We start from the raw sequence: 14422 nt of genomic DNA, 5'->3' as shown, positions 1-14422 counted from the left end.
GCAGTGTTAAACCCCAAAAGTTGAATCAGTTCATCTGGACACAGAGTTTTCATCACCATCCAAGTGACTTGGTCAGTCTCAGCTGACTGCAGGTATCCCCACCCTTACAAACGGCACAGCGGCAGCCACACCAACATGTACCCTGGCTCTGCCTGTGTGTCCATGTCTAAAACAAACTGACAACACGGAGCTGAAAGTGACATGGATAAGGTTTCCCCTGATCAGCAGAGCCCTCGTGTTGTCGCAGTGCTCCACATGGCCATGGGGGCACATCACATGACACACGGCCATGGGGGCACATCACATGACACATGGCCATGGGGGCAAATCACATGACACATGGCCATGGGGGCACATCACATGACACATGGCCATGGGGGCACATCACATGACACACATCACATGACATATGGCCATGGGGGCACATCACATGACACATGGCCATGGGGGCACATCACATGACACACGGCCATGGGGGCACATCACATGACACACGACCATGGGGGCACATCACATGACACACGGCCATGGGGGCACATCACATGACACACGGCCATGGGGGCACATCACATGACACACGGCCATGGGGGCACATCACATGACACACGGCCATGGGGGCACATCACATGACACACGGCCATGGGGGCACATCACATGACACACGGCCATGGGGGCACATCACATGACACACGGCCACGGGGGCACATCACATGACACACGGCCATGGGGGCACATCACATGACACACATCACATGACACACGGCCATGGGGGCACATCACATGACACACGGCCATGGGGGCACATCACATGACACACGGCCATGGGGGCACATCACATGACACACATCACATGACAGACATCACATGACACACATCACATGACACACGGCCATGGGGGCACATCACATGACACACGGCCATGGGGGCACATCACATGACACACGGCCATGGGGGCACATCACATGACACACATCACATGACACACGGCCATGGGGGCACATCACATGACAGACATCACATGACACACGGCCATGGGGGCACATCACATGACACACATCACATGACACACGGCCATGGGGGCACATCACATGACAGACATCACATGACACATGGCCATGGGGGCACATCACATGACACACATCACATGACACACGGCCATGGGGGCACATCACATGACACACATCACATGACACACATCACATGACACACGGCCATGGGGGCACATCACATGACACACGGCCATGGGGGCACATCACATGACACACATCACATGACAGACATCACATGACACACGGCCATGGGGGCACATCACATGACACACATCACATGACACACGGCCATGGGGGCACATCACATGACACACATCACATGACACACATCACATGACACACGGCCATGGGGGCACATCACATGACACACGGCCATGGGGGCACATCACATGACACACGGCCATGGGGGCACATCACATGACACACATCACATGACACACGGCCATGGGGGCACATCACATGACACACGGCCATGGGGGCACATCACATGACACACATCACATGACACACGGCCATGGGGGCACATCACATGACACACGGCCATGGGGGCACATCACATGACACACATCACATGACACACGGCCATGGGGGCACATCACATGACACACATCACATGACACACGGCCATGGGGGCACATCACATGACAGACAGTAACTTCAGGTGTATTTAGTCATGCAGCCATGACGTGTACCTTCTCTCTGTCATAACACACTGACGGCACCGAGTGTGCTGACATGACACCCCATAACAACACTGTCAGCACACACACACTGCATTACTATGACCTCACGTCACGCCCTAGTTGTGTGTGTGTGTGTGTGTGTGTGTGTGTGTGTGTGTGTGTGTGTGTGTGTGTGTGTGTGTGTAAACCTGTTATACTGCATGAAGACCAAATTCCAGATCTCCACCACATCAGGACTGTGTGAGTTGACCAGCAGGGCGGCGTTGCGCCCGCCGATGTGGTCGTAGTGAATCTCCGTGCAGGGGCCGCAGGGGCCCGTATCCCCCATCTCCCAGAAGTTCTCCCGCGGTCCGAATGGCAGCACGCGGTCCGCCGGCACCCTGACAGACAGCAGCAATATCCTTTATGGAGAGCTGTACAACCACGTTCAAACCCTGAGCTGCCCCCAAGTGTTGGAAATGTTATTTCTTTATTTATTTACTTACTTATTTGGATTTCCCCCCTTTTTCTCTCCAATGGTATCCGACCAAAATCCCCACTCTTGCGAGCCGTCCCGGTCTCTGCTCCACCCCCTCTGCTGGTCCGGGGAGGGCTGCAGACTACCACATGCCTCCTCCCATACATGTGGAGTCACCAGCCGCTTCTTTTCACCTGACAGTGAGGAGTTTCACCAGGGGGACGTAGCACGTGGGAGGATCAGGCGATCCCCCCCAGTCCCCCTGCCAAACAGGCGCCCCTACTGACTAAAGACCAGGACACATACCCACATCCGGCTTCCCACCCACAGACACGGCCAGTTGTGTCTGTAGGGACGCCCCACCAAGCCGGAGGCAACACGGGGATTCAGACAGGCGATCCTCATGTTGGTAGGCAACGGAAGAGACCACCCCACCACCTGGACGCCAAGATCTTCATCCTTTTTGATGCCAGGTGTGTAACATCAGTTTGACCAACGGGACATTAGAAATGTTTCAGTTAAGAAAAACCTCAAATCAAAAGTGGCCTCTTGTCACACCACACTTCTAGCTGAAGCTAAAGCAAATTACAATTACATTACATTTCTGGGCGTCGTGGTCTAGTCTACCAACACGGGAGCGCCTCCTCTGGTCGGTCGGGGCACCTGTTCAGGGGGGAGGGGGAACTGGGGTGATCCTCCCACGTGCTACGTCCCCCTGGTGAAACTCCTCACTGTCAGGTGAAAAGGAGCGGCTGGTGACTCCACATGTATGGGAGGAGGCATGTGGTAGTCTGCAACCCTCCCCGGATCAGCAGAGGGGGTGGAGCAGAGACCGGGACGACTCAGAAGAGTGGGGTGATTGGTCGGGTACAATTGGGGAGACCGGGGAAAAAATCCTCAAAAAAAGTGACAACGATATAATTTTATTTTGATGATAAAATAAATGGTGCGGTAGGTTGAGGTGGGTCTGTAATCCCGAGTGGCAAAAATGTGACATAGACCTGCAGAGTGTGAAGTAGACCTGCAGAGTGTGAAGTAGACCTGCAGATTGTGAAGCAGACCTGCAGAGTGTGAAGTAGACCTGCAGAGTGTGACATAGACCTGCAGAGTGTGAAGTAGACCTGCAGAGTGTGAAGTAGACCTACAGAGTGTGAAGTAGACCTGCAGAGTGTGAAGTAGACCTGCAGAGTGTGAAGTAGACCTACAGAGTGTGAAGTAGACCTGCAGAGAGTGAAGTAGACCTGCAGAGTGTGAAGTAGACCTACAGAGTGTGAAGTAGACCTGCAGAGAGTGAAGTAGACCTGCAGAGTGTGAAGTAGACCTACAGAGTGTGAAGTAGACCTGCAGAGTGTGAAGTAGACCTGCAGAGTGTGAAGTAGACCTACAGAGTGTGAAGCAGACCTGCAGAGTGTGAAGTAGACCTGAAGAGAGTGAAGTAGACCTGCAGAGTGTGAAGTAAACCTGCAGAGTGTGAAGTAAACCTGCAGAGTGTGAAGTAGACCTGCAGAGTGTGAAGTAGACCTGCAGAGTGTGAAGTAGACCTGCAGAGTGTGAAGTAGACCTGCAGAGTGTGACATAGACCTGCAGAGTGTGAAGTAAACCTGCAGAGAGTGAAGTAGACCTACAGAGTGTGACATAGACCTACAGAGTGTGAAGTAGACCTGCAGAGCGTGAAGTAGACCTGCAGAGAGTGAAGTAGACCTGCAGAGTGTGAAGTAGACCTGCAGAGTGTGAAGTAGACCTACAGAGTGTGAAGTAGACCTACAGAGTGTGACATAGACCTGCAGAGTGTGAAGTAGACCTGCAGAGTGTGAAGTAGACCTGCAGAGAGTGAAGTAGACCTGCAGAGTGTGACATAGACCTGCAGAGTGTGAAGTAGACCTGCAGAGTGTGAAGTAGACCTGCAGAGAGTGAAGTAGACCTGCAGAGTGTGAAGTAGACCTGCAGAGTGTGAAGTAGACCTGCAGAGTGTGAAGTAAACCTGCAGAGTGTGAAGTAGACCTACAGAGTGTGAAGTAAACCTGCAGAGTGTGAAGTAGACCTGCAGAGTGTGACATAGACCTACAGAGTGTGACATAGACCTACAGAGTGTGACATAGACCTACAGAGTGTGACATAGACCTACAGAGTGTGAAGTAAACCTGCAGTGTGAAGTAAACCTGCAGAGTGTGAAGTAGACCTGCAGAGTGTGAAGTAAACCTGCAGTGTGAAGTAGACCTGCAGAGTGTGAAGTAAACCTGCAGAGTGTGAAGTAGACCTGCAGAGTGTGACATAGACCTGCAGAGTGTGAAGTAGACCTGCAGAGTGTGAAGTAGACCTGCAGAGTGTGAAGTAAACCTGCAGTGTGAAGTAGACCTGCAGAGTGTGAAGTAGACCTGCAGAGTGTGAAGTAAACCTGCAGTGTGAAGTAAACCTGCAGAGTGTGACATAGACCTACAGAGTGTGACATAGACCTACAGAGTGTGAAGTAAACCTGCAGTGTGAAGTAAACCTGCAGAGTGTGAAGTAGACCTGCAGAGTGTGAAGTAAACCTGCAGTGTGAAGTAGACCTGCAGAGTGTGAAGTAAACCTGCAGAGTGTGACATAGACCTACAGAGTGTGACATAGACCTACAGAGTGTGACATAGACCTACAGAGTGTGAAGTAAACCTGCAGTGTGAAGTAAACCTGCAGAATGTGAAGTAGACCTGCAGAGTGTGAAGTAAACCTGCAGTGTGAAGTAGACCTGCAGTGTGAAGTAAACCTGCAGAGTGTGAAGTAGACCTGCAGAGTGTGACATAGACCTGCAGAGTGTGAAGTAGACCTGCAGAGTGTGAAGTAGACCTGCAGAGTGTGAAGTAGACCTGCAGAGTGTGAAGTAAACCTGCAGTGTGAAGTAGACCTGCAGAGTGTGAAGTAAACCTGCAGTGTGAAGTAAACCTGCAGAGTGTGAAGTAGACCTGCAGAGTGTGAAGTAGACCTGCAGAGTGTGAAGTAGACCTACAGAGTGTGAAGTAGACCTACAGAGTGTGAAGTAGACCTACAGAGTGTGAAGTAGACCTACAGAGTGTGAAGTAGACCTGCAGAGTGTGAAGTAAACCTGCAGTGTGAAGTAAACCTGCAGAGTGTGAAGTAAACCTGCAGAGTGTGAAGTAAACCTGCAGAGTGTGAAATAGACCTACAGAGTGTGAAGTAGACCTGCAGAGTGTGAAGTAGACCTGCAGAGTGTGAAGTAGACCTGCAGAGTGTGAAGTAAACCTGCAGAGTGTGAAGTAGACCTACAGAGTGTGACATAGACCTGCAGAGTGTGAAGTAGACCTGCAGAGTGTGAAGTAGACCTGCAGAGTGTGAAGTAGACCTGCAGAGTGTGAAGTAGACCTGCAGAGTGTGAAGTAAACCTGCAGAGTGTGAAATAGATCTACAGAGTGTGAAGTAAACCTGCAGAGTGTGAAATAGACCTACAGAGTGTGAAATAGATCTACAGAGTGTGAAATAGACCTACAGAGTGTGAAATAGATCTACAGAGTGTGAAGTAGACCTACAGAGTGTGAAATAGATCTACAGAGTGTGAAATAGATCTACAGAGTGTGAAGTAGACCTACAGAGTGTGAAATAGATCTACAGAGTGTGAAGTAGACCTGCAGAGTGTGAAATAGATCTACAGAGTGTGAAATAGACCTACAGAGTGTGAAATAGATCTACAGAGTGTGAAGTAAACCTGCAGTGTGTGAAATAGATCTACAGAGTGTGAAGTAAACCTGCAGAGTGTGAAATAGATCTACAGAGTGTGAAATAGACCTACAGAGTGTGAAGTAAACCTGCAGAGTGTGAAATAGATCTACAGAGTGTGAAGTAGACCTACAGAGTGTGAAATAGATCTACAGAGTGTGAAGTAAACCTGCAGAGTGTGAAATAGACCTACAGAGTGTGAAGTAAACCTGCAGAGTGTGAAATAGACCTACAGAGTGTGAAGTAAACCTGCAGAGTGTGAAATAGATCTACAGAGTGTGAAGTAGACCTACAGAGTGTGAAATAGACCTACAGAGTGTGAAATAGACCTACAGAGTGTGAAGTAAACCTGCAGAGTGTGAAATAGACCTACAGAGTGTGACATAGACCTACAGAGTGTGAAATAGATCTACAGAGTGTGAAATAGACCTACAGAGTGTGAAGTAAACCTGCAGAGTGTGGAAAACAGAGGTCCGGTTTACATTACATTACATTACATTCCAGTCATTTAGCCGACGCTTTTATCCACAGCGACTTACAGTAAGTGCATCATGTAACGTAGGAGATCAGGAGAACTACTAGTCATCAGAGGCCATAAGTGCATCTAAACAAGCATCTAGGAGCAAAACCAGTGCTACAGTAAAAGTGCAAGAAAGAGATTTTGTTTTTAAATGAGTGAATACAATAAGTGGTAAGAACAAGTAACAGGGTAGTAGTTCTTAAAGAGGTGAGTTTTCAACCTGCGCCGAAAGATGGGCAGCGACTCCTCTGTCCTGACATCAGTGGGGAGTTCAGTCCACCACTGTGGGACCAGGACAGAACAGAGGGAGGAACATCAGCTCTGCCTTGTCCAGACTGAACTTCAGGTGGTGTGTCGCCATCCACTCTGAGATGTCAGTCAAGCATGCAGCAATGCGTTTATTTATGCTGTCCTCTTTCCTTAAAAACAAAAACCCTCTCAGTCACAACCAGCTCCTCCATCATTAAGTTAATTGAAGCGTCACTGGTTGTGTGTGTTGCTAGTGTTATTAAGAGACATGCCCTCCTTGTGTGTTTTTAACATGTACTGTTTGTCATATGTTTCTTTAGTAAGTGAAAGACGTGCTGGATCCTTCAGTCATGCTTCACCATCCAAATGTAAAACCTCCAACAGACCATCACTGTGACCCCATCCACCACTGTCCAGAAAGCAACACCGGCTGCTGAGACCTGGCCTACACCATGCCCGTCAACTGCTGAGACCTGGCCTACACCATGCCCGTCAACTGCTGAGACCTGGCCTACACCATGCCCGTCAACTGCTGAGACCTGGCCTACACCATGCCCGTCAACTGCTGAGACCTGGCCTACACCATGCCCGTCAACTGCTGAGACCTGGCCTACACCATGCCCGTCAACTGCTGAGACCTGGCCCGTCAACTCACCCGATGTTGAGCCAGATCTCTCTCGTCTCCTGGTCAGCTGGTAACCCCGACTCGCCATCGCCACCGAAGTAGGACACATAAAGTCTGTCTGGAGATATGCCATAATGCTCTGTGAGGAGAGACCAGGCCATGGCGCAGGTTTCTTCCTGTGGAGAGACCAACAGAAGGACAGAGTTATGACATCACATCCTGGCAGACCCACTCAGATGAGGGAAGACAGTAGATCTGTGCAGGAGGCGGGGCTTAATAAACATCAGGCAGGAGTCTCCATGGACTATGATGTTTGCGGATGACATTGTGATCTGTAGTGAGAGTAGGGTGCAGGTGGAGCAGAGCCTGGAGAGGTGGAGGTATGCACTGGAGAGACGAGGAATGAAAGTCAGTAGGAGCAAGACAGAATACCTATGGGTTTATGAGAGGGAGGACAGTGGAATGGTCAGGATGCAAGGAGTAGAGGTGGTGAAGGCGTATGAGTTTAAATACTTGGGGTCAACTGTCCAAAGTAACGGGGAGTGAAGAAGAGAGGTGAAGAAGAGAGCGCAGGCAGGGTGGAGTGGGTGGAGAAGAGTGTCAGGAGTGATGTGTGACAGAAGGGTACCAGCAAGAGTTAAAGGGAAGGTTTACAAGATGGTAGTGAGACCAGCTATGTTATATGGTTTGGAGACAGTGGCACTGATGAAAAGACAGGAGGTGGAGCTGGAGGTGGCAGTGATGAAGATGATAAGATTTTCACTGGGAGTGATGAAGAAGGACAGGATTAGGAAGGAGTATATTAGAGGGACAGCTCAGGTTGGACGGTTTGGAGACAAAGCAAGAGAGACAAGATTGAGATGGTTTGGACATGTGTGGAGGAGAGATACTGGGTATACTGGGAGAAGGATGCTGAATATGGAGCTGCCAGGGAAGAGGAGAAGAGGAAGGCCAAAGAGGAGGTTTATGGAGGTGGTGAGGGAGGACATGCAGGTGGCTGGTGTGACAGAGGAAGATGCAGAGGACAGGAAGAGACGGAAACGGATGATCCGCTGTGGCGCCCCCTCGTGGGAGCAGTTGATAGAGAAAGAAGAAGATCATGTGTGCAGTCTTTGGGTCTTACCTTGAAGTAGTCTCCAAAAGACCAGTTCCCGAGCATCTCGAAGAAGGTGTGGTGGTAGACGTCTCTCCCCACGTCCTCCAGGTCATTGTGTTTGCCGCCTGCACGGATGCACTTCTGACTGTTGACTACACGGCGGTAATTCACCATCTCACTGCGGGGGTCTGCCGTGCCCAGAAAGATGGGCTTAAACTGGGCCACAGAAACACAAAAGAAAAGCAAATCACAGATTTCATTTACACCAGACACACACCTGCCTTCTTCTGCGACAGTACAGCTAGTTTACTTCAGCTGTGTGAACGTTAGGTGACGAGTGTGTAAAGGTTGTGTTGTGTTCTACATCCAGGTCACGAGTGACATCATTCACACCACTTCACAAGTAGGCTATGTGGGACGGTGGACACCAGCAGAATAACAGCACCTAGTTAACATACAGGATAGACAAGAGAAAGTGGAGAAAAGCTGCCTCCTCCAGGGCACGTTTTGCCTCCAGATGAACTTGTGAGAGGTCACATGACTTAAAGCTGGAAGCATTCAGTGTTTTCATCATCAGCGTCCGGACTGAAGGGAGAAGCCTGGTTTAAATACAAGTCACACAGCACAGTCATCACCTGGTCTCTATCCGGACAAGCTCACAGCACATCAAGTTTCACTCTTGATTCAGGACTCCTGTACTACGCCAAGCTAATCTGAAGTACAGTTCTCAGGGCTCGAACCACACTTTACATTAGAACCAAACTACTGTAAACGCCACACTTCAGACTAGACCTGGCTAGAATGTGGATATAATACAGACCTGGTGGCGTGAGACCAGGTGTGTTGTGGGATATAATACAGACCTGGTGGTGTGAGACCAGGTGTGTTGTGGGATATAATATAGACCTGGTGGTGTGAGACCAGGTGTGTTGTGGGATATAATACAGACCTGGTGGTGTGAGACCAGGTGTGTTGTGGGATATAATACAGACCTGGTGGTGTGAGACCAGGTGTGTTGTGGGATATAATACAGACCTGGTGATGTGAGACCAGGTGTGTTGTGGGATATAATATAGACCTGGTGGTGTGAGACCAGGTGTGTTGTGGGATATAATACAGACCTGGTGGTGTGAGACCAGGTGTGTTGTGGGATATAATACAGACCTGGTGGTGTGAGACCAGGTGTGTTGTGGGATATAATACAGACCTGGTGGTGTGAGACCAGGTGTGTTGTGGGATATAATACAGACCTGGTGGTGTGAGACCAGGTGTGTTGTGGGATATAATACAGACCTGGTGATGTGAGACCAGGTGTGTTGTGGGATATAATACAGACCTGGTGGTGTGAGACCAGGTGTGTTGTGGGATATAATATAGACCTGGTGGTGTGAGACCAGGTGTGTTGTGGGATATAATACAGACCTGGTGGTGTGAGACCAGGTGTGTTGTGGGATATAATACAGACCTGGTGGTGTGAGACCAGGTGTGTTGTGGGATATAATACAGACCTGGTGGTGTGAGACCAGGTGTGTTGTGGGATATAATACAGACCTGGTGGTGTGAGACCAGGTGTGTTGTGGGATATAATATAGACCTGGTGGTGTGAGACCAGGTGTGTTGTGGGATATAATATAGACCTGGTGGTGTGAGACCAGGTGTGTTGTGGGATATAATATAGACCTGGTGGTGTGAGACCAGGTGTGTTGTGGGATATAATATAGACCTGGTGGTGTGAGACCAGGTGTGTTGTGGGATATAATACAGACCTGGTGGTGTGAGACCAGGTGTGTTGTGGGATATAATACAGACCTGGTGGTGTGAGACCAGGTGTGTTGTGGGATATAATACAGACCTGGTGGTGTGAGACCAGGTGTGTTGTGGGATATAATACAGACCTGGTGGTGTGAGACCAGGTGTGTTGTGGGATATAATATAGACCTGGTGGTGTGAGACCAGGTGTGTTGTGGGATATAATACAGACCTGGTGGTGTGAGACCAGGTGTGTTGTGGGATATAATATAGACCTGGTGGTGTGAGACCAGGTGTGTTGTGGGATATAATACAGACCTGGTGGTGTGAGACCAGGTGTGTTGTGGGATATAATACAGACCTGGTGGTGTGAGACCAGGTGTGTTGTGGGATATAATACAGACCTGGTGGTGTGAGACCAGGTGTGTTGTGGGATATAATACAGACCTGGTGATGTGAGACCAGGTGTGTTGTGGGATATAATACAGACCTGGTGGTGTGAGACCAGGTGTGTTGTGGGATATAATACAGACCTGGTGATGTGAGACCAGGTGTGTTGTGGGATATAATACAGACCTGGTGGTGTGAGACCAGGTGTGTTGTGGGATATAATATAGACCTGGTGATGTGAGACCAGGTGTGTTGTGGGATATAATATAGACCTGGTGGTGTGAGACCAGGTGTGTTGTGGGATATAATACAGACCTGGTGGTGTGAGACCAGGTGTGTTGTGGGATATAATATAGACCTGGTGGTGTGAGACCAGGTGTGTTGTGGGATATAATATAGACCTGGTGATGTGAGACCAGGTGTGTTGTGGGATATAATACAGACCTGGTGGTGTGAGACCAGGTGTGTTGTGGGATATAATATAGACCTGGTGGTGTGAGACCAGGTGTGTTGTGGGATATAATATAGACCTGGTGATGTGAGACCAGGTGTGTTGTGGGATATAATACAGACCTGGTGGTGTGAGACCAGGTGTGTTGTGGGATATAATATAGACCTGGTGGTGTGAGACCAGGTGTGTTGTGGGATATAATACAGACCTGGTGGTGTGAGACCAGGTGTGTTGTGGGATATAATACAGACCTGGTGGTGTGAGACCAGGTGTGTTGTGGGATATAATACAGACCTGGTGGTGTGAGACCAGGTGTGTTGTGGGATATAATATAGTGACATGAACCATGAATGTGTCTACCTGCTGGTCATCATGTCCACATTATTAATGATAATCTGTCATCATGTACATACACTATATGGACAAAAGTATTGGGACAGCTGGCCATTACACCTACAGGAGCTTTTATGACATCCCATTCTAAATCCATAGGCATTAATACGGAGTTGCCCCCCCCCCCCCTACAGCTATAACAGCTTCCACTCTTCTGGGAAGGCTTTCCACAAGATTTTGGAGTGTCCGTGGGAATTTCTGCCCATTCATCCAGACGAGCATTTGTGAGGTCAGGCGCTGATGTTGGACGAGAAGACCTGGCTCACAATCTCCGTTCTAGTTCGTCCCAAAGGTGTTCGATGGGGTTGAGGTCAGGGCTCTGTGTGGGCCAGTCAAGTTCTTCCACACCAAACTCACCCAACCATGTCTTAATGGACCTTGCTTTGTGCACTGGGGCACAGTCATGCTGGAACAGAAAGGGGTCCTCCCCAAACTGTTCCCACAAAGTAGGAAGCATAGAATTGTCCAAAATGTCTTGGTATGCTGAAGCATTAAGATTTCCCTTCACTGGAACTAAGGGGCCTAGCCCAACCCCTGAAAAACCACCCCATACCATTACCCCTCCTCCACCAAACTGTACAGTTGGCACAATGCAGTCAGGCAGGTAATGTTCTCCTGGCATCCTCCAAACCCAGGCTCGTCCATCAGACTGCCAGACAGAGAAGCGTGATTCACCACTCCACAGAACACGTTTCCACTGCTCCAGAGTCCAGCGGCAGCGTGCTTTACACCGCTCCATCCCACGCTTGGCATTGTGCTTGGTGATGTAAGGCTTGCATGCAGCTGCTCGGCCATGGAGATCCATTCCATGAAGCTCCCGGCTCACAGTTTTGGTGCTGATGTTAATGCCAGAGGAAGTTTGTAACTCTGCAGTTATTGAGTCAACAGAGCATTGGCGACTTTTACGCACTATGTGCCTCAGCACTCGTTGACCCGCTGTGTGACTTTACGTGGTCTGCCACTTCGTGGCTGAGTTGCTGTTTTGTCCTAAACGCTTCCACTTTCCATAATACCACTTATAGTTGACCGTGGAATATCTAGCAGGGAAGACATTTCACCAACTGACTTATTGCAAAGGTGGCATCCTATGACAGTACCACGCTTGAATCCACTGAGCTCTTCAGAACGACCCGTTCTTTCACAAGTGTTTGTAAATGTAGACTGCATGGCTATCTGCTGGATTTATACACCTGTGGCAATGGGTCTGAATGAAACACCTGAGATAAAGAGGTGTGTCCCAATACTTTAGTCCATATAGTGTATCTCATGATGTTACTAATGATCGTCTGTCAACATGTACATATCTCATGACAGCACCAGTAGTCATCCACTAAACATCACCACATTATCAATACGGGGGTATATCAAGACGGGGGTATTTACAGCATCCCTGCAACCCTGAGAGCAGGATAAGCGGTTTGGATCATGGATGGATGGATGGATGGATGGATGGATGGATGGATGGATGGATGGATGGATGGATGGGTATCATCAATACGGGGGTGCTCAGTCAAACATACATGGTGATATGTGATTCTGTAATGTGGTCCAGCCAGTCTGTCTTTACTTATTTTTATTTATTCTAAGAGTCGGTCAGTCTGGTAAGGGTTTTAAGGGTTGGTCAGTCTGGTAAGGGTTTTAAGGGTTGGTCAGTCTGGTAAGGGGTTTTAAGGGTTGGTCAGTCTGGTAAGGGTTTTAAGAGTTGGTCAGTCCGGTAAGGGGTTTAAGGGTTGGTCAGTCTGGTAAGGGTTTAAGGGTCGGTCAGTCTGGTAAGGGTTTTAAGGGTCGGTCAGTCTGGTAAGGGTTTTAAGGGTTGGTCAGTCTGGTAAGGGTTTTAAGGGTTGGTCAGTCTGGTAAGGGTTTTAAGAGTTGGTCAGTCCGGTAAGGGGTTTAAGGGTTGGTCAGTCTGGTAAGGGTTTAAGGGTCGGTCAGTCTGGTAAGGGTTTTAAGGGTCGGGTCAGTCTGGTAAGGGTTTTAAGGGTTGGTCAGTCTGGTAAGGGTTTTAAGGGTTGGTCAGTCTGGTAAGGGTTTTAAGAGTTGGTCAGTCCGGTAAGGGGTTTAAGGGTTGGTCAGTCTGGTAAGGGTTTAAGGGTCGGTCAGTCTGGTAAGGGTTTTAAGGGTCGGTCAGTCTGGTAAGGGTTTTAAGGGTTGGTCAGTCTGGTAAGGGTTTTAAGGGTTGGTCAGTCTGGTAAGGGTTTTAAGGGTCGGTCAGTCTGGTAAAGGGTTTAAGGGTCGGTCAGTCTGGTAAGGGTTTTAAGGGTCGGTCAGTCTGGTAAGGGTTTAAGGGTCGGTCAGTCTGGTAAGGGTTTTAAGGGTCGGTCAGTCTGGTAAGGGTTTAAGGGTCGGTCAGTCTGGTAAGGGTTTTAAGGGTCGGTCAGTCTGGTAAGGGTTTGTATGGCTACCACACAGGTGTCATGTGTGTGAGTCTGCTGTCCAGCAGTGAGACGGACCTGGTTCATTCCCGCGTTGACAAACAGGAGACTCGGGTCCCCCCGCGGCCGGACCGGGGAGGACGGGACGAACCGGTGTCGGTGTTTCTGCTGGAAGAAATCCAGGAAGGTCTGCCGGACCTGGTTGGAGGAAAAGCCGCTGGCGCTGGAGGACGAGCTGAGCCGCAGTCCCCTCAGCCCCCCGACAGACACACAAAGCCTCGTTCTGAACATGTCCCTGTTCCGGAGAGGCCCCACTACATTCCCTCCGTCATGTCTCGGTTAAACCAAACACGACCGGGACCGGGACCAGGACCAGGACCTGATCGTCTGTTGGAAGTGAACGAGGGCACGACTTGGCCGGCTGTAGGACGCATGCGCGTTCAAACCGAGCTCTTTTTCCTGCCTGTGACGTCAGCTTCCGGGACAAGAGTTGCAAACCACCCGGTGCGTTACTGCCACCTACCGGTTATTTTGTAAACTGCATTGTGGTGGGATAGGTTTTCAGGGTATCGCTCTCTCTCTCTCTCTCTCTCTCTCTCTCTCTCTCTCTCTCTCTCTCTCTCTCTCTCTCTCTCTCTCTCTCTCTCTCTCACATTCAATTCGTGCTTTATTGGCATGAC

General features: G+C 49.5%; 1 protein-coding gene across 1 annotated transcript in view; it reads right to left on the bottom strand.

Annotated features, from left to right (window-relative positions):
• Positions 1 to 14081, bottom strand: part of aars2 (alanyl-tRNA synthetase 2, mitochondrial (putative)) — a 63037-nt gene extending 48956 nt beyond the window's left edge. Inside the window, exons 1-4 of the mRNA XM_056280796.1 lie at positions 13821 to 14081; positions 8415 to 8603; positions 7322 to 7467; positions 1921 to 2112 (exon numbers count right to left, since the gene is read on the bottom strand). Of these exons, the coding sequence (XP_056136771.1) occupies positions 1921 to 2112; positions 7322 to 7467; positions 8415 to 8603; positions 13821 to 14033 (740 nt within the window). The 5' untranslated portion in view covers positions 14034 to 14081. The remainder of the gene's footprint in view (positions 1 to 1920; positions 2113 to 7321; positions 7468 to 8414; positions 8604 to 13820) is intronic.
• Positions 14082 to 14422: the final 341 nt, after the last annotated feature.

Source organism: Lampris incognitus, chromosome 5 (genome assembly GCF_029633865.1).
Source record: "Lampris incognitus isolate fLamInc1 chromosome 5, fLamInc1.hap2, whole genome shotgun sequence".
NCBI classification, from domain to species: Eukaryota; Metazoa; Chordata; class Actinopteri; order Lampriformes; family Lampridae; genus Lampris; species Lampris incognitus.
The sequence above is the reverse complement of the archived record's forward strand: the minus strand, read 5'-3'. Positions and strand labels throughout refer to the sequence as shown.